General features: G+C 37.8%; 1 protein-coding gene across 3 annotated transcripts in view; it reads left to right on the forward strand.

Moving 5' to 3' along the window:
* The window catches only part of MFSD14B (major facilitator superfamily domain containing 14B), a 35033-nt gene extending 10712 nt beyond the window's left edge, over positions 1-24321 (forward strand). For all 3 annotated transcript variants that reach the window (XM_081945847.1, XM_081945846.1, XM_081945848.1), the window contains exons 4-12: positions 546-673; positions 958-1072; positions 5951-6169; positions 10923-11036; positions 13769-13840; positions 16671-16783; positions 19281-19378; positions 21779-21930; positions 22702-24321. In XM_081945847.1, coding sequence (XP_081801973.1) covers positions 546-673; positions 958-1072; positions 5951-6169; positions 10923-11036; positions 13769-13840; positions 16671-16783; positions 19281-19378; positions 21779-21930; positions 22702-22905 — 1215 coding nt within the window. In that variant the 3' untranslated portion in view covers positions 22906-24321. The remainder of the gene's footprint in view (positions 1-545; positions 674-957; positions 1073-5950; positions 6170-10922; positions 11037-13768; positions 13841-16670; positions 16784-19280; positions 19379-21778; positions 21931-22701) is intronic.
* Positions 24322-25252: the final 931 nt, after the last annotated feature.

A 25252-nucleotide genomic window follows, 5' to 3' on the forward strand; every position in this document is an offset into this window, starting at 1 on the left:
GGTGACATTGTGCTTATGTCCCAGCTGTGGGCAATGTCAGTCACTATAGAAACATAATCCTAGGCTAGTGAGATGTTTGGTTTTATACTACATAACATATTCTTGGCTTCTTATTTTGCTTTGATGTACCCTTTGAAATGACTTTGTGCTTCTAGCAATCTGTAGGCACTGTGACCTTTCGTATATTATAATTTATCTCTTATCTGATGGAAACTTTATTCTTCATTTTATTGAGATGGACGCTCAAATATATTACAATGAACAATTCACCCATTTGTTTAGCAACTTTCACTTTTGCCATTGCCATGGAAACAATTTTCTCTTGTAGCTTAAGAGTTTTATTGGATTTCAAAAGTATGAAACTCATGCTTGAGACTCATGCAGCTTTGCTGGCCTGCTCTGTGTGTGTGTTTTAAATGATTTATTTGTATAACTTGTTATTTCAAAATGATGCTTTATCAACAAGTGTTTCCCAAAATATAACACATTTTATAGTCGCTATGTTACTAGAAACAACATTAATATCATTACCATTTTGTTCTTAGGGTTTTTTATCCTTCATGAGTGCTCCACTGATAGGTGCTTTGTCTGATGTCTGGGGAAGAAAATATTTCCTCCTTATTACAGTTTTCTTCACTTGTGTCCCTATTCCATTAATGAAAATAAGTCCATGGTGAGTGTGGCATAAATAACTGTGTGGGTATTGGGGGGGGAGGGCACTTGGGTGGAGGTGACCGTATTAAGAAAATGGATCTAAACTTCCTTGCTTTTGTGTCAAAGTGAGTCAGTGTAAGTCTTTTAAGCTAGTATACTATAAGTACACTTGGCAAAGGAGTCTCTGAACATGGATGAGATATAAATCTAATTGAGAAACAATCTAAACGTTTGCTTTTCTTGGGTATATTTACAGTTTTTTTTAATGTAGCTGCAATTCATAAATGTGGTCTGTTTTTGCAGGTGGTATTTTGCAATGATTTCTGTATCTGGGATTTTTGCTGTTACATTCTCTGTCATATTTGCGTATGTAGCTGATATAACTCAAGAACACGAGAGAAGCACTGCTTACGGACTGGTAAGAATGTTTCTTAATTCTTTGACACAACGTGTACTTTGGTTTCTTGGGTATCATGTCAGCATTCACTAATAATTTCTGATTTTTAAAAAATGTGATAGTACTTAAAAATAAAATTTGAAACTGTGTTTTTAGAAATTATAGTAGCTCTATTCCTATACACGATGTCTAATGGAGAGGCGGGGGGGGGGGGAAGGTCTTGTATATAGCATCCCCAAGAATAGGCAAGTCCATTAAATAGAAAGAAGGTTTGTCAGCCCCTCAAGGTAGACCAATCCAAGAATTCAATTCTGATTCTTTTCTTCATCTTAACAGTTTATAAAGAGATAATAATCTGCCCTGGTCAACTAATTACACATCCTTTATAGACAGTTTTTCTTAGCTTGGATGCTTTATGAGTGAATACTGACTCTTAACTGGCCAGTTTGTGGAACATTATCAGTAATGGTGGAAACTATTGCTTTAATCTTTTGCAAATGTTAGCATAAAATGTATTAAAATGCTTTTCTTTGACACAGTGGAATACTTTTTAATATAGATGCTGGTTAAAGTAAGTGAACACAGCAGGATTCAATTTATGGTGTGTGGGAGTAGCTGTGTTAGTTGGATACAGTAGAAGCAACAAAGCACTGTTTGGTATTTAAAGAACTGACAGTATTAAATGAAGCCCTGTAGTTTTGTGAAATACAATTTATGTCAGACACATACGAAGCGGTGTCTTCTGATAAGAGGGATAAAAGTATAATCATGTAAGTAGAGAGAACAAGGAGGTCAGGAACTATTGAAGTGCAGGTGGTAAAGATTGTTGTGATTACTTACCTAATAATGATCATTTTCAAAATGGTGGAATGAAACAGACATTTTTAAATTAGTGTGTCGTAACACATGGATTATGGAAGGGAATGTTCATCTTTGTTGAACATTGATGTTTTAAGATGAGAAATCGAGGACTTTCATAATATTTCAGCTACATCATGATAAAGCCAGTCTTCATTTCTTTCTGCATTGGAGGTCATATTACAATGAATCCTAAAGTATCCTGCAGAATTAAAAAGAATTCCAATCAAAGATTGAAAGTTGCCTCTAATGATGTGGTGTCTGTTTTTGCATAGGAGCTAAGTATAATGAGATACTGGTTACAAATTTTTGGCATGTATTATTTTGGAGATAAGGAGGTACATGTATATAATGAATGACTGGTTATGTAAAAGATATCCAAGAAGACATTCAAAATAGTTTGGATGGCTAGGTATGCTGCAGAGTTGTTGCTAAATTTTAGACAGTTACTTATTTATTTAAGCAAATAAATACCTAGAACTCAAAAACCTGTGAAAAGGGAATACAGTTCAAGATGAGCTGTAGATAATGGTTGATTTTAAAGGGTGTAACTGAAGCTCTAGATAAAAACAGTGGTTTTCCATTTCCTCTTCTATACCTCTGTAGCAGTTAGTTTTTAATATATAAAGCACTGCATTTGTATGTTTCTGTGGTTTGCCAATGAATAATTTTTGAATTTTGGGAGAGTATTGTATCCAAAAATCTAGATAGCCATAGGTTTTAAACCCACCCTTTCTCTTTTCTTATAAAGGATTTATAGTAAGTCCCAAAGGTGCTTTTTCAAGCGGCAACTGGACTTTCTGATCAGTTTTTCTTTGAAGATATTCGCTTCTCATTCAAGAAGCTTCTTCAGCTCTGACTGGGTGGTGGGGAATGGAAGCATCATTATCCAGTTTGAGCTGAAGAAGCTTCTTTGATGAGAAGTGAAACATCTTCAAAGAAAAACCAGAAAGTCCAATTGCCTCTTGAAAAAGCACCTTTGGGACAACCATGATCGGGATGACTTGAGAATCTCCATAGATATTTATAGTAAGCATCTTTTGTAATACAGGTAGCCCTCGTTCATCAACCACTCATAAAGCTACTGTTTGAAGTTACTATGGTCCTGAATGAGGGGACTTTAGACTGTACCTTGTAGTTGTAGCCATTGCAGTGTGATCATGATTTGGGAGCTTAGCTTTTGGCTAGCAGTTACAGTGGTTGGAGCATCCTATGGTCATATGATCATCATTTGTAACCTTTGCTGCTGACTTCCAACAAGTAAAGGCAATAGGGAAACAAGAGATTGCAAATGGTAATCACATGACAATGGAATAATATGACCACATGGGATTCACCTAACCATGGAAACAAAACTATTGCAATTTCTGTGGTCACGTGACATCATGCTTATGACCACATGGTTTAGCAACAGAGTTCCTTATCCACAATCACCATAGTTAAGCAAGGACTACCTGTATGTATAAATATTTACTATGAATATTTCCTATTTCTAGCTCAGCATTCAAATCAAAGCCACAAAATGTGGATCTAATTTTAAAAAATGACTTCAGCAAAACAGTGCTATATGAAGAAGACAATTGAGTCGTCTTCATACAGCACTGTTTTGCTGAAGTCATTTTGTAATTCCTGATAATTATCAGGAAACAGTGTCATGCTTTTAATGCATTGAACTTTTCTTGTTGTGTCATTAGTTTCTGAGTACCTTAGCAACCCCTTAGTAAAATGAAAGTAGTTAAATATCAGAAAAATATTTTCCTGAAAAACACAGTTAAACCTCTGAGATGGTGATAAAAGAGGATTCCTATTTTTTTTTAAAAAAAATGTGTTATTGATTAGATTGCAATCATTAGACTTTTGATGGGATCCGAAAGTGCAATATTTTATGAAACATTGATAAAATACCCTCTGTACAAAGCAAATAATAATTAAAAATCCAAGCTTCTTTCATGTACCCATTAAAAAAAAGGGATAATGTTCAAAAACCAGCTTTTTAATTTTGACAACAATATCTGATTGGAAGATAAAAATACAAGATAACTTATATTTTTAGCCATTTAAAAAGTTATGAGCCATGGTTGCACAGTGGTTAGAGTACAGCACTGCAGAGTACTTCTGCTGACTGCAATTTGGCAGTTCAAATCTCACCAGGCTCAAGATTGACTTAGCTTTCCATCCTTCTGAGGTGGGTAAAATGAGGACCCAGATTGTTGGGGGAAATATGCTGTCTCTGTAAAACCACTTAGAGAGGGCTGTAAAGCACTGTAAAGCAGTATATAAGTCTGTGCTATTACTATTGCTATAAGGTTCAGCAATATAATTGTAATATTGTGCTAGGATTTGAAAATAAATTAAAGAAATGGAAAATTGAACTGTTGATTGAATTGTTCCAGCAAAAAGAACCACATGACAGACTAATGAAAACAATGATTTAAGTGAATGAAAGGCCATAGAAGAAACATTGCGGTTGATAAATTATGACTCTTTGTATTAGTATGAGAATTTCTGAAATACCCTGTTTCCCCCTAAATAAGACATCCCTAGATAATAAGCCCAATTGGGCTTTTGAGCATATGTGCTAAAATATGCTCTCCCTCCAAAATAAGCCATCCCCGAAAATATTGCAACACAGCAGCAGCCATAAGGTGACCACGCTCGCCGCCTCCTGCACCTTGAAAATAATAAGATCTCCCTGAAAATAAGGCCAAGTGCTTATTTCGGGGGGGGGGGGGTCAAAAGAAAATAAGACCCTGTCTTATTTTCAGGGAAACACGGTAGTAATTCCAGTTATTGATATTGCAATACTGTTTGCAATACCTACATTAATATTGAATGCAATGAGATAAATGTAGCCTCAAAATAAAAGTCATAATCACAATTGTGATAATAATAATGAAATTCAAATAATTGTTAGTGACTTTTAATACTGAAAAATTATGATACTGTCAAGAGATTGTGGGGGGATTTATTTTTCAAGCACCTCTTTTTAACATTAATGCTGCCTTTCCATAAAAGAAAATTTCAGTTCACACTAAATAAGGAAATGTTACAGCATGTAAACCACTCCTTACCCAGCTTAAAACAACACCTCAAAATATTTATAGTAAAAGAAAATTTTTTAAATGCCTTCAGAATTCTGGAGGTAGAATTCTTTGTCTCTTAAATTGCTTGTACAGTGTAAGAGAAGAGGGGGGCAGAAAAATATGCATGCTTACTTTAAAGTGACATATCATGGTTTTGTTAAACTTGCATCACAAATCCATTTCCTGGAAAGGGGTGTTATTTATTTATATCTCTGCAGTATAAATTATTTTGGTAAATGTTTATTAATGCTGCTGAGGATATTTCAGAAATCATGTTGCCCCCTTCCCATTTTTTTCCATGTTAGTACAAAATGAGATGCTAACTAAGAAAGCATGGTGAGCTGTGATTAGATCAGTGGGAAATAGTAGTTGACAATGAGAAGGATGATGATTTTGCAGCTCGACTTGATCATCAGCATGCTGGTCGGAAGCAAAATAGGGCAATTTACAAATTTAGGTGTAATGAGATTCGTCTACAACTAATGGATTCTTTGCATAGCCTGTAGAAAAAAATCTGGTACTTGCAAATCCCTTCTCCCAAAGCAGGTGGGTAGGCTGAATTGTTTTGCAGAAATACGGCTCCTTGTTCATTTTGCTAATATCAGAAAATATTCAGTAAAATCACTTATAAAATAAGTTCAAGCTAAATCAACCTTGAAATTAAAAAATATAAGGAAAGCTTGATGAATTAGAAGGGATATTCTACCTTACCTTAAGAAGAAGGATTGGGCAACAATGATTTAATGTCATTTCCTGGAATATTCTGTGATGGATTGATAAGGCTTTATCAGATTTTTCCTCTAGAACTGGACTTTAATAGTCACTTTTCTATGATGTATACATGCCTATGTCTAAGTCAGAACATCTCTATCTTGTTAGTGTTTGGAATTAACTTTTAATTGTATTAGTTTTTCTTCTATCAAGTATTATCTTTTATATTTTTTCTCCTTATATCTAGGTATCTGCTACGTTTGCAGCAAGTTTAGTAACTAGTCCTGCTATTGGAGCACATCTGTCTAATTTGTACGGTGATAACTTGGTGGTGTTAGTTGCTACAGTGGTGGCTGTTGTAGATATCTGTTTCATACTACTAGTTGTACCAGAATCTCTACCTGAAAAAATGAGACCACCTTCATGGGGAGCTCTTATATCATGGGAACAAGCAGATCCCTTTGCAGTAAGTTGCCAGTCATATTTCTTCTGTTTTATGATACAGGATGTCACTTTTTCATTTGTAAAAGAAAATGTATTTTGAATGGATTGATTAAAATGAAAATCTGTCAAACAAGCATGAAGCTATTTTTTAACCACATGTTATTTCTACATATAAACTAGTTATGTTTATAAATATTGCTGTGGGCAATAAGGTATTAGTACTAGTGATGGTAAAATCCTACAGAACCTTTTATAATATTTAACATAGCTGTCTGTTTAACGTTATGGCAGGCAAGCAGGAACTTAGATAATTCTTTATCAGATAAGTCAGTGTGGAATTGAAAAGGTAACAAATGAAATTCTCAGCTTTTGTATGCTTTTCTATTATTTCATTTATCCTGACTTCTAAAACAGTTCAGATAATGGTCCTGTTTAAATCTGGTGTTATGAAATGAAAATAAAAGCAACATGCACAATTCCTGTGGTCTGGCTTCACTAACTTTGAGGACAGGCAGATTGTTACTAATTGGAAGTTAGCTTCATTCCGTTTAGAAAGTGGAATCAAATTATTGGATGAACAATTTTTATTTTTGATCAGAAAGTACACCATTAAATGCCATCCTGATTAATTTGACCCAAAGTCAAGCTTTTGGTTACCATGGGCAACTGCCCAGATGAATTTAGGGAATCATCAATAAGAAGAATATTTAATACACCATCACATTAATAATGCATTGAAGCAAACCATTACAAAATTATTCTACCTGAAAGGAGGAACAGGTTGAGGGAGAGAACTGTTTATCAGAGTTTCTATCCTTTCCAATATGATGGTGGGAGTTGTTAACTTTTCCTATTTTAATCCGAAGTGCCTCAGAATTTACATGATAGTTCTGTGAATGGATACCCAGATTTCTGGAGCTTTGTCTCATCAGTGCCAGTCATTCCTTTTTCTCTTTATAAAGTTATGCCAACCTTGCTACAGGTAGTCCTCAACTTATAACCACAATTGACTCCAAAATTTAGGTTGCTAAGCGAGACAGTTGTTAAGTGAGGGTTGCCCCATTTTACGACTTTTCTTGCCACATTTGTTATGTGAATTACTGCATTGTTAAATCAATAACACAGTTAAGTGAATCTGGTTTCTCCTTTGACTTTGCTTGTCAGAAGGCTGCAAAAGCTGATCACATGACCTTGGACACTGCAACCCTCATAAATGTGAGTCAGTTGCCAAGTATTCGGATTTTGATCACGTGACTATGCTGCAATAGTCATAAGTGCGAAAAATGGTCATAAGACACTTTTTGATGCCATTGTAACTTTCAACAGTCAGTAAATGAGCTGTTGTAAATCGAGGACTACTTGTCTAGCAATGTTGTATTCTGGGACTATAGGATTAATTAAATATGAGTAAGAAGCTTAATCTTACTCAAACTAGAGAGACGGATTCATTTTATTTTATTAAATTTATGTGCTATCCATCTCATTATCTAAAGCAATTCCGGGCAACTTAATTATTGGCCTGTGGATAAACGTATCTGCTTTGTACTAGATTTTCAGCATTGAATTGCAGTCTGCTTTTAGTCCTTCCCTTTTGGAGAACCTTCATCTGTCCTGGTTGTCTTTTCTCATGAGCTTCTCTGTCCTAGAATCCTTCTTACCATTTCTCTGGACTCACGAGAATCCTTTTTTTTAGAAAAACAAATATACTTCAGCTTTAGTCCCCTTAAAATCAAGAAGTTTAATATAATATGGTCTAATATAATATAACCCTAACCCTCTTTTCTGTTGGCTATTATCAAATATGGATAGCTAACCCCCTTGGATCTTTCTCTGAAATCCTTCTGCAAGTCAAGAGAATTTCCTGGAAAGGTCATGCTTGGCAGTGTGTGAGAAGTTAGAATCAATAAAAAAAAGTTTCTCAACATCAGCGCTACTTTTATTTGTTGCTCCATTTGTTTTAGCCCAGATTCTGTCTTCAGGAGCATGCAGTGATGACCCTGTTAGAGATGTCCTGTCCAAGGTTTCAAGTCAGGGCGGAGGGTTGGTGTTGGATTTTAAACTAGCCTTGCTTGGTGTGTAACTAAGGACTTTACTCTTGAAATAGTGGGATATGAATGCCTATGTATTAAATAGGCTGCAAGGACAAGTTAGAAATCCCCACAGGTGTACTACCTTCCCTTGCAGGAACCCTTCCCAATTTGCTTAACCTGGTCTTGGTTTTAGAGTACATAAAGAGTCCATGCAGGTGTTGAATGACTGAAATCTCCAAGCCTTTTGGGACAGGGTTATGTACAGCTTTAGAATTCATAACCTCCATGGCAGTTACAGGTAGTCCTTGACTTACGACCCAAATTGAGCCCAAAATATATGTTGTTAAGTGAGTTTTGTCCTAATTTGTGACCTTTCTTGCCACAGTTATTTAAGTCGATCACTGCAGTTATTATGTTAGTAACATGGTTGTTAAGTGAACATGGCTTCTCCTTTGACTATGCTTGTCAGAAGGTTCAGGAAAGGTGACCACATGAACCTAGACGCCAAGCATCTGAATTTTGATCATGTGACCACAGGTATGCTGCAAGGGTATGAAAAATGGTCATAAGTCACTTTTTTCAGTGCCATTGTATCTTTAAATGGACACTAAATGAATTTTCGTAAGTTGAGGACTACCTATATTGGCTTGTCCCAATAAAACTCAGTCCCAGCAGATGTAGGCAATCTCATGGTGACTCTGACTTTTGCTCTGGAGCAGATGATTAGTTACCTGGATATGGAGTATTTTTCTATCAGCTTTTTGCCATTTTCCCTTCAGGTTAGATTCATTGCTACCGATGATTAATCACAATTGGTTGATTAACATGGTTGCCCTTAAGCACCTCAGTTCTAGATGGATTCTGACAGGAACATTGGTACTTTCTCATAGTCTTGAGAACAGTTTCGTTGAGTGACCTGGTTAGCATTGGCAATGGAAGGCTATGAAGGCAGACAATGTGATTAATTCCAGACAGCCTCTCTCTTGGCCAATTCTAGATGCCCCTCTAATTTACTGATGGCCTCTGGGAGGTGACATTGGAGAAGTAACACCTTAGGTGCCAACTGAAGACAAAAAGTGACGCTGAGCAGGAAACAGAGTTAATTTCAAACCAATGTAGGGGTTAAAAAAGAAGTGAAACGGCTATTCTATTATCTTGGAGAACCCTCAGGCAGTAACCTTGTTTAGGGTGGCAAACTCCCTTTGGAAGAACTTAGTTAGAGTTCCTTCTTGGCTGCTGCAACTTGTTTACGTGGCATTTGGCAAACAAAGCCTTTCAGATTTTTCAAAATCTTGACTATTTGTGTGCCGAATTTGTTGTAATGATTGGAACATTCACGTGTTATATTATCAGGAACAACTGAAGTGATAAAATGTTATCTTGGCTCTTATACTCACCTGTGGATTGGCCAGACACATCAGGCAGACCAGACCAAGAAACAACTGCCCAAAAAGGCTAAGACTACTTTAATTGAGAGATGACTATAACAACAAATATCTGAGAATGCTGTGCCTCTTCCATTTTTATACCCACATGACTTAAGTCGTCTTTCTGACCCACTTATGCGTGATTTATACCTTGTTTTTCTCCTAGTTGCTTTGGTAATAGATTTTGGTCTATGTCTTGTCAAGGTCATCTTCCTTACTCCGTACTAGACTGGATCTTTGCCAGTCCTGGCTTCTTTGGAAGATTAGGGAAAGAACATGATAAATTGGACGTGGGACACTATCAGTATCTCATTGCAAGAGGGATTGATGCCAACAACTTTGAAGGAGCTTACTCCTTAAGAGATGACTCACTGAGTCTATCTGTCCTTGGCAAGCATTGCTCTGTCTCTAAATTCTCATTTTTGGAATAGGGATAGTGACCAGTGCACAATTGCAGAACATTCTAAACAAAGTGAGTTATTTGAGTTCAGATTTACACACAGGATCAGAACACTTTGTGAATGGCTTTTAAAACCTGGTGCATTTCTACTGTTCTTTTAAATATCTCAGTTAACTTTGATACTGTAGACCAGTGTTTCTCAAACTTGGTGACTTTAAGTCCTGTGGACTTCAACTCCCAGAATCCCCCAGCCAGCATAGCTGGCTGGGGAATTCTGGGAGTTGAAGTCCACAGGACTTAAAGTCGCCAAGTTTGAGAAACACTGCTGTAGACTTATGTACTTCTCAGAGGGATTGGAGACTGGAGGCTGTGTTATAAAGGTTCTTGTTTCGTAATGAACAATTCCAGTCAGGGCAGGGGAAGAGAGATTGGTTCACTGGCTGCACTTTTGTACAATGCCAGATGGTTCACTCTTTTAACTTTTACATTAAATTTTAAGGGATTCCAGTCAGTCAATTTTGGATGTCATCTGATGCTATCTAATTATTCATTCTTGCTCTGTCCCATACAGTAGATTCTGTCCATATCTTGGCATAGTATCAAGAGATTATAAGGGTCTTGATGAGACAAAATAGTCCAAAACGGAAACCAAGTAAGGTGGAATTGCATTCTTTTAAAAATTGGAATGTACCTCATAGCACATATTTGAGGGAATAAGTCCCTGAGTTTGTTAGTCTCCTGAGCTTGCTTTATTGTTCTGTGGAGTTTTTATTGTTGGTTACCAAGGGTCTTTTCATCAGTGTTGGACACAAATTGAATGAATACATGAATACTATAATTAATAAATTATAGAAATAATTCATTTATTTCTGATGGCTTCTTTTGTCTTACCTTATTTTTCCTCTTATCTTTTGACAGTCTTTGAGAAAAGTTGGGAAAGATTCTACAATCTTGCTGACCTGCATCACTGTTTTTCTTTCTTACCTCCCTGAAGCTGGCCAATATTCTAGTTTTTTCCTTTATTTGAGACAAGTAAGTAGTTTCCAACATTTTTCACTGTCAAACTAGTTGTCTTGAACAAAGTGGAGTTTTCAGCTTTGTTGGGCTAGTGGGCACAGATGAAATTGAAAGCATGCCTGTGAGCCAGCTGACAAAATACCTGTCTTGCACAGGGACGTTTCCCATTCATGAAATATTAACAGATTACAAACTCTTGAGGATCCTTTTTAACCCCTTAAGATGGTTCCCATAGTCCAATTTCCTTAATATCAGCCCACATATTTTTCTTTTGTCCCAAATGCATATTAAAAGTTACTTTGGAAATTCAGTGAAATTATAGGGGATATGAATGAGAAATAACTCCCATGTTTTGGGCCTCATATGCAATTATAACTTATCTGAAAGAGCTCTAACGTTCAACACAATGCATTGTAGATAGTCCTCAATTTAAATCACAATTGGGACCAGAACTTTGGTCATGAAACAATGTGATTGTTAAGTGAATGATCACGTGACTTCACCCAATTGAATGACTTTTTTTTTTTTGCTGCTGTCTTTAACTGAATCACTCAGATGTTAAGCCAACCCAGCTTCGTCCATTGATTAGAAGTCAGCTGGGAAGATCACAAATGGTGATCACTGGGATGCGGTTGCAAACATGGATGAGCTGATTGACAAACTCTTGGATCACTATCATGTTACAGTGGGATTGTTGGAATGGTTGTAAGTGTGAGGACTGGTCCATAAGTCACTTTTTAGCACCTTCATAACTTCAAATGATTGCTAAGCAAATGGCCATAAGTCAAGAATTACCTGTATTCTTATTTTACAAACAGACTTTTTCAATTTAAAATTTTCCCTGAAGTAACATAATATTCCTTACTCTAATCATGACACTCTTCTGTCCATAGACTGAAAAGGTAGATTCCAAACATACATACATACATACATGTATGTATGTATGTATGTATGTATGTTTGTGTTGTATTTGTACTGATAGATAAATAAATATATATATATTTACTATTTGACTCCAAATCACATACCATTTCCGATCTTCACATTTCTGATTTTTCTAAGAAAAAGCAAGTAAGTAACCAAAAACCTGTTATTGTAATGAAGAAATAAAAAGATGATATTATTTGCTATGTAAATTTGACATCTTATTGATGGGCAGAGAAGATTTCCTTAAAATCTTTCTCTAGCCATTCTTTCAGAATTCTCTTAAAAGTTCATAAAAAATTAAGAAATAGCACAAAGGCAATATAAATGTGGTAGCAATCTATAACTTTTAGTTGGAGACAAGATGTTAATTTCACCAGGAAGGCCTGCTTTCCAGAGAGACCAGCCCTCATTTAAAAACATCTTCCCAATTTCATGCCTTCCAGACATTTTGAGCTATAATTTCTGTGATCTCTGACCCTAGTATATCATGGAATTGTATCATCTGAAAGATACCCAGATTGGGAGAGCCTGCTGTAAAGCAAACTATTCCTACTTAGTACCTACCTCCCTACCTCCCTACCCACCCACCCACCCACCCTGTGCTTTTAATCTAAGCTTCTAAGCTTTTGTTGGAGGCTAACAAGTAGATTTCTGTAGTAACTACAGTAGTCCCTGATGTGTCTGTTTGCTTGGCAGACATTCAAAGTGGCACTGAAAAAACTGAACTTAGTGTACAATCAGCCCTCCAAAGTTCTGACCATCGCAGTGTCCCTGCGGTCATGTGATTGTGAGGCAGACACATACGTATCTGGTGATTATGATGTCAGAATGAGCTGTGTCCTATCACCATTTGGAACCTTCCCTGCTGGTTTCTAATAAGCAAAGTCAATAGGAAGGCCGAAAGGGAAAGTCAAAGTAGTAGACCCCAAAGTGTCTCCCACTACTTTTTGTCTGAAGAAACCTGATATGTACAAGATCCCCAGGGATCCTGCTCACCCACACCCTGTAGTACATGCCTGCTTGGAGCGTCCCCCACTTCCCACACCCTATCCAATCTGCTTGAGATCCCTGCTGCCCCCCCTATGTTCCCTAGCCTCTGCCAGCGGCATCTTCTACCCCCCCCAGCCATCCCCCCCCACCAACATTCCTTATGTTGAAACTCTCATGTCTTCTCACTTAATAATCTGTACATCCTGGGGTTACGAGGACAACTGATAGTACCAGGTTTGTTGTTGCTAAGAGATACGATCCTGGGATGCCATGTTTATGACCACATTGCTTACTGATAGCAGTCCTGGCCCCAATTGGCGATATTACCCAAGGATTATGGCTGAACTATGGTTTGTAGCAGTTCTGAGCAATGGCTTCCAAAATGGTTGAAACAGGTTGCCTCGTTCTCAAAATAATAGGGATGTATGTATGTATGTGTTTGTCTTTGTGTGTTTACTCACCTCAAAATGGAAAATATTATGAAGGTGCAGGAGAACAATTTGAATTGAAATTAAGTTGTGCAGTGCTGTGCCATCCTGCATGTGACAATATATATTATTAGTAAATGGTCATGGTATTGAGGAATCGGTTGCTTTTTATTTAACTGGAGTTGATATTTGTGGATTTTAATCGATACTACTTTACTACAAGGTTTTTTTTTTAGGAGTTATATACTTCACAAAAATCACCTTAGGTTTGGTGTTCTTTTCCAAGTTTGTTTTCCGTTTGTAAATTTACTTTCTGTAACTACTATAATCATTCATTTTTCTGAAAAAGATTTTCAGTAGCTGTGAAGTTTTAAGTACAGATTTTGTTTCATTTATTTACAGGTGATAAAATTTGAGTATGCAAGCATTGCAACATTCATAGCTGTGATTGGCATTCTTTCTATAGTTGCTCAGGTAAGCATAATTTCAATAAGTTTTTAAAAAATTGCAACAAGCACGCATAATTAAAATGTATTAATTAAGTGATGAAATGTACTTTGCAAATTATGTATGTGGAAATAAAATGTCTATGTAGGACCCAACTACTCTAAAATAAAGAAAAACATTGCAAAAAGTACGTATTTTATATCAAATTAATGTCTAACATAATAATTCATAAATGCTTAACAGAATTATGAATATTTAATATATCAGTCCAAATATTGCATTAAATAAGAACACTCAGAATGTTAAAAGCTGGTTTCTTTTACCAGATTCTGACAGAGAATTGGAGTCTGACCAGTTGGCAAAGGTTCTGCAACAGAAAACCTTTGTCCTGATTATCATTCACAGAGTGAACATTAAAAAAAAGTTTTAGATTATGATTGATACATGTTGGTAGAGCCTATGGAAGAAAATGGTTCTAGCATAAAGCTGATCAGTGCTTAAAAAGTGAAAATGAGGCACTTGAAACTGAACTTGGAAACAAACTATCACCTAGCACCGATCACACAGAATACGTGTACAGGTAGTCCTAATTTACCAATCTGCAATTGGGGACCAGCAACTCTGTCACAAAAGTGACATGTTGAAAGTGAAACACCACACTGCTTATGTTAGTTCTGGCTGCGGGAAGAGAATCGCCTGCAATTGTTAAGTGTGTTGTCCTGTGACCATGACTTGCAACTTCCTGCCGGCTTCGCCATTGACTTTGCTTGTCAGAAGCTGGCTATAAAAGTTGTAAATAGTATCATGTGACCATGGGACACTGCGACTATTATAAATGTGTGCACTGGTTGCCAAGAGCCCAAATTACAGTCAATTGGGGGGAGGGGGGGCACTGTGACTAGTGTAACTTTTTCACAGATTGTAACTTCAGACTGTTACTGAACAAACTTACAGTATTTTTTGGAGTATAAGACGCACTCACCCCCAAATTGACCCCCCCCCCCAAGAGGGTGAAAATATGGGTGCATCTTATACACTGAATACAGCATTTTGGGCCTCCTGAAACTCTGCCTCCACACATCCTGTTTTTTGCAAAAATGGACGTGCAGAGGGTCTGGGAGGCCTGCAAAGTGCTCCTTGGGGCTGGGGAGGGCAAAAGTGAGTGAAAAATGGGTTGGTTTTTGCTCATTTTTGTCCTCCCCAGCCCGCAGGATCACTCTAAAAGCCTCCCAAAGCCTATGCATGCCCTGGTTTTTGCAAAAAAAAAAAAAAACAGGTGTGCAGAGGATTTGGGAGGACTGCAGAGTGCAAAACCATTTTTTTTAAAAAAATTACCTCCTCAAAATCTTGGTGCATCTTATAGTCCGAAAAATACGGTACTGATAAACAAGGACCACTTGTGGTTCCCATCAGCTTCCTCATCACATGCCATTTGTAGCAGTTGCAGTTTCCAACATTTTTCAGGGGCAACATTACATTGTACTAGTGGACAATTGACCTTGCTTGTTTGCAAGGAATGTTTGACTTCACCTAGCAGCTTTCTTAATAAAGAATCATATATTCTTTGGGAAGACTTTTTTTTGTTAGTGCTTTTATCAAGGTCTTTCCTTGGAAATATATCATGAGGCTTTGGTTGTAGTTTTGAAAGGCCCCCCAAAAGTTGAGGCTGAATTTGTGCACACATAAATGAAAAATTGAGTGGTGCAGTGGCCTACAGATGGAGCTCTTGCCTCACAATCAGGAGGCTGTGAGTTCAATCCTAGGTAGAGGCAGATATTTCTCTCTCTGGGCACAATGAGAATATATCTACTGAATATAACTATGCATTGGTAACAGGAAGGGCATCCGGCCAGTAAACACTCAACTGCATTCAGTTGTCCAGACTTCACCCCGCAAGGGATTATGACAGTGATGGCGAACCTATGGCACGCGTGCCACAAGTGGCACACGGAGCCATTTGTCAGGGCACGCGAGGCGCTGCCCTGTCAGCTGGCCAGCGCACATGCGCACGCTGGCCAGCTGAGTTCACCTTTTTAAAAGCTATTTTTCGCCTTCCCCAGGCTCCAGAGGCTTTATAGGAGCTTGGGGAGGGCGAAAAGAGCCTCCCCCTCCCGGAGACTTTAGGGACCGTCCGGAGGATTCCCTGAAGCCTTCAGAACGCTTAAAACCACCCTCCGAGCAAACCGGAAGTGACTTCGGGGTTGCTCGGAGGGTCGTTTTAAGCATTCCGAAGGCTTCAGGGACCGTCCGGGGGCTTCCCTGACGCCTTTGGAGCGCTTAAAACCACCCTCCGAGCAAACCGGAAGTGACTTCCGGGTTGCTCGGAGGATCGTTTTAAGCGCTCCGAAGGCTTCAGGGATTGTCCGGAGGCTTCCCTGACGCCTTCGGAGCGCTTAAAACGACCCTCCGAGCAACCCGGACTTCCGGTTTGCTCGGAGGATGGTTTTAAGCGCTCCGAAGGCTTTAGGGAAGCCTCCGGACGGTCCCCGAAGCCTCCGGAGGGCCTCCGGGGGGTGGGGTTGGCTCTTTTCGCCCTCCCCAGGCTCCTATAAAGCCTCTGGAGCTTGGGGAGGGCGAAAAAATTACTGGGGGATTGCGCGTTGCATTATGGGTGCGGCACGCCTGCACACGACCCCCCTGCGCTTCCCCCACTTGTGGCACGCGAGCCAAAAAAGGTTAGCCATCGCTGGATTATGAGGACATTAAAAGGAGATAATAAATGAAAAATTGATATCGGTTCCAGATGATTTTTGCACAGCCATGCAAATTAATTTTAAAATATTTTCTTTTTGCCTCTGTGTTTATTCAGATACTGATTTATACATAAATTGCATAATGCATTTTCTGACTTTTGTAGACTGTCTTCCTCAGCATCCTAATGAGGACTATAGGGAACAAAAACACAGTACTGCTTGGCCTTGGTTTTCAGATGTTCCAGCTGGCCTGGTATGGTTTTGGCTCTCAGCCTTGGTAAGTGCAGTGCAGATATGTTTTTAACTGACTCTTCCTAGTTTTGTTTTTAACAATTCAGTGAATAAATTGCATGTTGTGCTTGTGGGCTTGGAGGGTACAGTAGACCTACCTGGGCCATATTTTTATGTACAGTTCTAACTCATAGATGTAATAACTCCGTGTTTATTGGATAGGATGATATAGGAAGAGGTGCTTGAAGAACATGATGCTCTGCTGAATCAGATACTTTGCCCTTCTAGTCTAGCAGTCAGTCTTCATATTGGCCAACCAAGTGCACAAGAAAGCCCCGTGGTCTCCAAGCTGATGGCCTTCAGAGATAGGTAGCCTGACATCAAGGTTAATAACTCTTGGCCAAGATCTTAAGTCGTTTACCAAGTTTTAAGTCATTGACAACGTTATATGTCAAAACACAGAATTTGAACTGCGGCTGTGGACAAAATAGATTTTAAAGGAAAAATGTAGTTGCAACCTGGTAATGTGTGACAAGGGATAAAGGCAACTGCCGTATTTTGGTTTGCTAAATTTTGAAATTAGGCACTTTTTAATAGAAAAATATAATGGCTTATTTTGAGAGAGATAGAGAGAGGGAGGGAGGGACAGACAAGACAGAGAGACAAGACAGGCAGAGAGACAGACACAGAGAACAAGAAAAACTATAAATATATCCTCTCAAAGTAATATTTTATCACATAGTATTTATGATGCATCTCACTCATGACAGCAAAGTTTTAGCTTCCAAAGGCCTTTCAGAGTAGTCAGAACTTAATAAATAATTGAATAAGGGAAGTTATTCTATAGAAGGTAGGTGCTCCCCCAGATAATGTCCCTTTTTGAATCCTCTTCTAATAGATACTCCAGTAGGTATTTTCTCTGCACTGGTTGGGCCACTTCTTCCTGGAAGAGGTGCGCTCGAAAGATACCCAGATCTCAAGTCATGTTGGGCTTTATAGGCAATAACCAGTTTCTTGGAAACAAGCTGGTAGCCGGTACAGCTCATATTATGGCAATGCAACACGGTAATAATAAATCTGATTTATTATCAGGGGGGGTAGCAACATTTTCCACCAGCTGATATTTTGGGGTGCAATTCTCTTTGTTTTATAGCTGGTAGAGTGGAAAACTTTCCATGGGTATCCACCTTTTTAGCAGCTGTGATACAAAGCCTGACTTTAGATCTGAGACAACTAACAAAATACATAACATTTGTAGAGACGACTTCGATCAATCATTATTATGATCTGCAACCAATAATATCCAAATAGGCAAAAGAAATTTAATTAAAAAGCACACCAAGATTCTCAATATGAATGGCATATTTTTAAATACAGAAAAATATAATGCTAAAGCAAGTGAAAAAAGAATAATATATATCTTGACCTAAAATATATAATGTTATCTCTTTTACCCTTATTGCTGGTTACCTAAAACCAACTAATTTAATTATTGTCCTGGTGAACAGTTGTTTTTACATGTTTGAAGCTGCTGAGCCGAACCTGGCAATACTACTTCAAATGTTTGTATCAAGAGCAAAGAACAAATATATATATATATATATATATATATATATATATATATATATATATATATATGTGTGTGTGTGTGTGTGTGTGTGTGTGTGTGTGTGTGTGTGTGTGTGTGTGTGTGTATTTGTGTTACAACCCCTGGTATGCCTAAATATGGGAGGAAGGTCACTACTCCCTCTTTCTGTCCTTCGGCTTATCACAGAAGACCATGCAGGCAGAAAACCATATTTTTATTTTTAATGTTGCCTTTTTATATTTGTGTTGTATTTGTACTGATAAATAAATAAAGGGAGACTAGTATAGATCTATTTCGAGCTAATTAGCTCCAACTAATTAGCTCGAAATAGATCTATACTAGTCTCCCTTTATTTATTTATCAGTACAAATACAACACAAATATAAAAAGGCAACATTAAAAATAAAAATATGGTTTTCTGCCTGCATGGTCTTCTGTGATAAGCCAAAGGACAGAAAGAGGGAGTAGTGACCTTCCTCCCATATTTAGGCATACCAGGGGTTGTAACACAAATACATACCTATTTCCCTGGCTCAACTGATAAGGAGATGAGCCTGTGGCTTAGTGGCTAAGACTCCTGCCTAAGATATAATACAGCCCAGGTTCGAATCCCAGTAAGGGTATGGCTAGCTGATGAGAGCTAATTAGCTCGAAATAGATCTATACCAGTCTCCCTTTATTTATTTATCAGTACAAATACAACATCTATCTATCTATCTATCTATCTATCTATCTATCTATCTATCTATCTATCTATCTATCTATATCTATCTATCTATCTATCTATCTATCTATCTATCTATCTATCTATCTATCTATCTATCTATCTATCTATCATCTATCTATCTATCTATCTATCTATCATCTATCTGGATAATTCTTTAAAATGTTAAAAAAACCTACTAAATGGATCCTTCCTTTTAAATTATATAGCATTATGTTTTCTTGTGCTTAGGATGATGTGGGCAGCTGGAGCTGTTGCAGCCATGTCAAGTATCACATTCCCAGCAATCAGTGCTCTTGTGTCACGAAACGCAGATTCAGATCAACAAGGTGAAAGCAAGGTTATTTTTCTACCAAACTGATCTTGTAGCTGTTTCCCCCTCTTAACATTACTGTGGAGGTCTAATGTTTGTGCTTTAGAAAAGTAATATGGGTAGTCTTCCACTTACAACCCCAATTTAACCCCAAATTTCTGTTACTAAGCTGTTAAGTGTTTTGCCCCAATTTACGACCTTTCTTGCCACAGTTGTTAAGCGCATCGCTGCTGTTGTTAAGTTAGTAACACAGTTGTGAATTTGACTTCCCCATTGACTTTGCTTGTCAGGTCACAAAAGGTGATCACGTGACCCCGGGACACTGCAACTGTCATAAATACGAGACAGTTGTCAAGTATCTGGATGTTGATCACATAACCCTGGGGATGCTGCAATGATTGTAAGGGTGAAAAATGGTCCTAGGTCTCAGTGCCATTGTCATACTTCAAACAGTCACTAACTGAACTGCTGTAAGTTGAAGGCTTCCGGTTAGCAGTCTTGCAATAACTTTTGAAAGGAGTACAGTCTGTATATTTTTTGTTTGCCCCTTGTGCATGCAAGAAGAGGCAAGTTACACATAGTGCGATTCTTCATAAATGATATTTCTTTAGTTTGGAGAATTTTTTGAGGGTGATTTTCTTTTGCGGATATAACTTGTGTGGGCTAAGAAGCTCCAAAGCAAACCCCTTAGCAGTAAAAACACAGGATCACAACTGACAAGGGACAATCTGATGATGATAATCTCTTTCTTTAGCTCAGGGGTGTCCAAACTTGGCAACTTTAAGACTTGTGGACTTCAACTTACAGAATTCCCCAGCCAGCTCTGCTGGCTGGGGAATTCTGCGAGTTGAAGTCCATAAGTCTTAAAGTTGCCAAGTTTGGACACCCCTGCTTTAGCTAATTGCATGCAACATGGGGCTTGCAAATAGGAAAGGTCAGAGCTTGCATGGTAGACAAGATGTGCAGTTCAGCCTTTTGGTATCATTGCAGCTAGCCTATATATCCAAGAACTAGTGATGGGCAGGGATACTTTTCATTATTTTGCCCATCATCTCTTTACCTCCTTGCTGGGGGAGAATCTCGGCCCTATTTTTTCCAATAGTTTATTGTGAGATTAGCTTGCATTTATTTTTAGCGAAGTTTGCTTGTGACATAGATTATTATTATTCTTTCTGGAAGAATGGTGATTTAGGTTCACTTTTTTAATGGGTGGAAAATGGGGAATGATAGAAATGTCATAATCCCCACAGTGATTTCATTCTCACTAGGCCAGGATTTGAAAACAGACTGTCAGTTTTTTATTGTGTTAGAAATAATTATTGTTTTAGAATTTTTGATGAAAAAGAATGGGAATACACTGTTGTTGGCACTTTGTAGAATACCTTTCTTGTACAAGTATATAATGTAATCTAAAATAAGCTTTTAAACTGGGGGTGGGGTTAGTAATTAAGTATCCTCTGAAGAGTTTTTAGAAGTTTGAAAGTACATGCTAGTGCCATCTAGTGGTGACTGAATATGTGAGAATGTTTAAATGTCAGATTATATGAATACTGTATACTGTCTGAAATACAGAATTCAAAACAATTGAATGGGAACAGTCATTTCAGTATAAAAGAATATGTTGAGATCAGTGATCTAATTGGGTTGTTTTGAAAGTATCTAACAAGAAAATCTGTCTTTCATAGGGCAATTTTATGTCTCAAATTAATTACTAGTCTACAACATTATTTTTGAATCTAGCTGATCTCTCTTTAAAGGTACCATATTTTTCGGAGTATAAGACACACCTAGGTTTTGAAGAGGCAATTGCAAACCTCCCAAAAACAGCCTGTTTTTCACGAAAACGGGCATGTTTTCCCCCCAAAGGGGCATGAATAGCCCTTTGGCTTGTAGAGTGCTCCTGGGAGGGGGGGGCACAATAAATGAGCAAAAAAGGCCAATTTTTCATGAAAACGGGCCTGTTTTTTGTCAAAAAAATGGGGATGGGTAGCCTTTAGAAGGCTTGTAGAGTGCTGCTGGGGGTGGGGCAAAATTGAGCCAAAAAAAAAACCCCGGCCCATTTTTTCCTCATTTCTGCCCTCCCCAGCCCACAGGAGCTCTCTGGAAGCCTTCTAAAAGCTATGCATGGCCATTTTGGTGAAGGGGGCAGAGTTTTGGGAGGCAAAAAATGCTGTATTCAGTGTATAAACACATCCAGATTTTCAGCCTCTTTTTTTGAGGGAAAAACGTGCGTCTTATAATCTGAAAAATGCGGTAGTTAATATTCAGCCAGCTTAGGAGAAGGTCAGCTTGATTGCTGTATAAGATCCCAGAATCCATTTGAAATGCAATCTGTGGAGCTCTTTTGTTGCCTTTTTAAAGTGGGAATGGCCGGCAGAAATTATTTCTCCTTCACTGTGAACTTGCTCTTTCCCAGGTGTCGTCCAAGGGATCATAACTGGAATCAGAGGTCTGTGCAATGGACTTGGCCCTGCTCTCTATGGCTTCATATTCTTTCTCTTCCACGTGGAACTTAATGAGTTGGCACCAGTTCAGGATAAGGCTGCTAGGCAGGATCCAAGTGATGAGGTAAAATGATTATAAATCTTTCTTGGAATAGTGGCTCTTAATAGTTATTGATGGGGCGTCCTGTGACTGATATTTCTTCATTTCAAAGTGCAAGACATAACATGGAGTGAATCAGCAGTTGATTCTTTTGATGGGTTTTCCAGCTAAAACATAATCTTTTTGTACTCTTGCCTTGTTTTTTTTTTTTTTCATGTTCTTTAGCTGTTGCCAGCCGTTCGTCTCCTTGGCCTTCTAACAGCTCTGTTTTGTGTCAGTTTCTTGGATTGAAGAATGCTTCTTTGGAAACATGACCTTATAATATCAGCTGTGTAATTTTGACAGTTCACAGGTTAAAATACTATGTTTTAGGATCCCCGTTTCTAAAATCCAATTCTTTGTCAAAACAATTATTCAGTATAAATAATTATAATTCAATTTGCAGAAGTTCTCACCCTCCTAGGCCTGGTGCAGCACATGTGGAAGCATACAAGGCAATTTTTATCTGATTCTTTTCAAAACACCAAGAACAAAAAAGGCTTCCTACTGTTTTAGTATTCTGCCTCATTTCATTATGGGGTGAAATAGGAGTGTGATTTCTGGAGAAGACAAATTTCTAACTTTCGACAACAGCCAGCAACTCTCAAAATTGATGCAAGTCTGATGTTGGCAGCACAGTAGTGACACATATAACTGTCTACTTACTGGGCAGTTAAGGATGCGGATGTGAGTGGCTTCATTGTTCCCATTATACTAATCTGTGGTTGCTCAGCCTTTCTTATTTTCTTTTTACAGAATGCAGTCATACCTGGCCCTCCTTTCCTTTTTGGAGCCTGTGCAGTCCTCCTAGCCTTTCTGGTTGCCTTATTTATCCCCGAGCACAGTAAAGCCGCCAATACCAGAAAGCACAGCAACAGCATCAACAGTATCCAGAGCAACAGTCCAGATCGGGGCAGTGATGAGGATATTGAGCCTCTGCTTCAAGATAGCAGCGTATGAAAGGAGCTTTTTTTTTCTAAGATAAACAGAGACAGCCATCGGGCAGACATAATCCACGCACTGAGCTCTGAATCCAGAGCAGTTCTCTTCTGGAGTGAACTTTTGATCTGTCAAAAGCTTTGCACATTTCACTCACCTAAGATATCATGTATAAGTGGCCATTGGTATTCAATTAAGGCTGATTGCAACCACTTAACGGTGGATTTTCTGTAGAACAGTCCAAAGCAAGTTTTTCTTTTTGTATCCATGCAATTATTGTTGAACCCAACACTGAACTGAGAATGTGGAATTGCAGTATCTTGGGAAAGATGATCTTCAGATGTAGTTAAATACTTGAGTACCCAAATTCACTGTGAGTAAACCATAACCCTGCTAGCCCCCCCCCCCCCCTTGCCCCAATGTCTTCATTGCTTCTCTACTCTTGTCGCTCGTGGGGATTTGGAAAGAATACTCCATTTCAATAAACATTACTGACAAAGCTTTTTGTCACAATCCCACTCCATCAATATAGTCTTATATCTCTCTCTTAACATGCTGCCTGATTGATTGAATATTGCCGAACTATTTAAAAGTGTGCAGGGAATGTCAATTGAAAGATAAACTATTGGTGCATTTTCAACCCTTGTTTTTAAAATCTCTAACTGAGATGATAATTAAAAGGGCTCCTATTGAAAACCTGAGCAAGGCAATGATGATTATTCCTTCAATAGAAAGCGTTAGTGATGCTCACTTCTGGCACCACCAGCGTGGCCAGTTCTGACATATGAACTAATTAAATGGGTGCTGAGGCAATTTATATTGACGTATGTATTTATCGCATCATCTGTCGTCTTTTAACTGCCATGTGAAACATTTCTGTCCCCCTTACTTTCGCTCCTGCCTTAACTGCTATTTAGTGTACATTGTTATCAGCTATGTTTAGCCTTCATATCAATCTCTGAAGAATCTCATAGAATTATAATTGTGAAATGTCTATCTAAAAAGACTTTAAAAGATGATTTAGTTTCTACAAAGTACCATGTTACAATTTTTAGAAGCATTTTTGAAATTGCAAAGATTTCTGTGTATTTTGTGGCAGTAAAAATGGAACATTACACAAAAATCTAACAAAAGTACTCTTATGAATGTTTTATATGTATGAATATATGTAGATATTTATAAGAAGTTCTACTTTTTTTCCTGATGGGTTACTGTGTAAATCTTGTATTTATAAATGTAATGAGGGCACTGACAGATATACAGCTTTTATAAAGGATTGTGTAATGACGGAACAAAATTTAAATATATATATATATTTTGAAACTTGGTCCGCCTTAAGCAAAGATATCAAACCTTTTGTACTATGCAGTTTGTTTTTAAGTTAATAAGCTTCCTAATGCATAATAAATTTGCGAACTATATTATTCAAGGTTGTAATATGATTTTGGTATCTTTTGTCTCCCGTTAAAAGTATAAACAAATTATTTATATAATTTAGGGTTTTTGCTAGCTAGGTACTACATATCAACCCAATGTCAAGCATTTTTCTCCAACAAATTCTTATTTATGCTACATGGGATGCTTTATTAAAAGCATCTTTATCAATAGAAATAATTCAAAGTAAACTGAAGGGATTTCAAACCTGTCGTTGTGCTTCTCAAAGACTGAAAAAAGACACAGTATCAGGTTCTCATAATTGACAAATTTCAACTTTCACAAACTGTTGGATGTGATACAACTAAAGCAAAGGCAATAATAAAATGTAATTTACCAATTTGAGAAATCTCTTGATCTAGTACAGATAGTCCTCGACTTAATGACCTCAATTGGGACTTGAATTTTGGTTGCTAAGTAATGTAGTTAAGCTAGTAGTCACATAACTGGATCCATTTGCAATTTGCAATTAAGCCAATTACAGTCGTTAAACAGATCACATGGTTGTTAAGTGAATCATGTGTTCCTTAAGCGAATCCGGCTTCTCGACTTTGTCAGAAGCTGGCTGAGAAGTTTGTGAATTGTGATTACGTGACCAAAATGTGCTTCAAACATTGTAAAAGTGAGTTGTGACTCTGAAATGCCTGGATTGTGACCATGTTGCCACAACAGCCATAACTTTGAGGATGGGTTGTGAGTTTTTCTGAGACCATTGAAACGTCAAACTTTAAAAAATTGCTGTAAGCCAGGGACTACCAATACAATATTCTCTGAGTTTTGCTGTAGGGACTACCTGTGCAAGCAAATCTGATTGATTTAAAAACCTAAAATATTATTTCGGGTGGGAGGGGAAGATTGTAATACCATTTCTCTCTCGGCTTTATTGTGAGATGAATATTCCTTGAATATTTAAATTTTTTTAAAAAAATCATTT

This window comes from Natrix helvetica (genome assembly GCF_964273705.1).
Source record: "Natrix helvetica genome assembly, chromosome: 2".
Lineage (NCBI taxonomy): Eukaryota > Metazoa > Chordata > Lepidosauria > Squamata > Natricidae > Natrix > Natrix helvetica.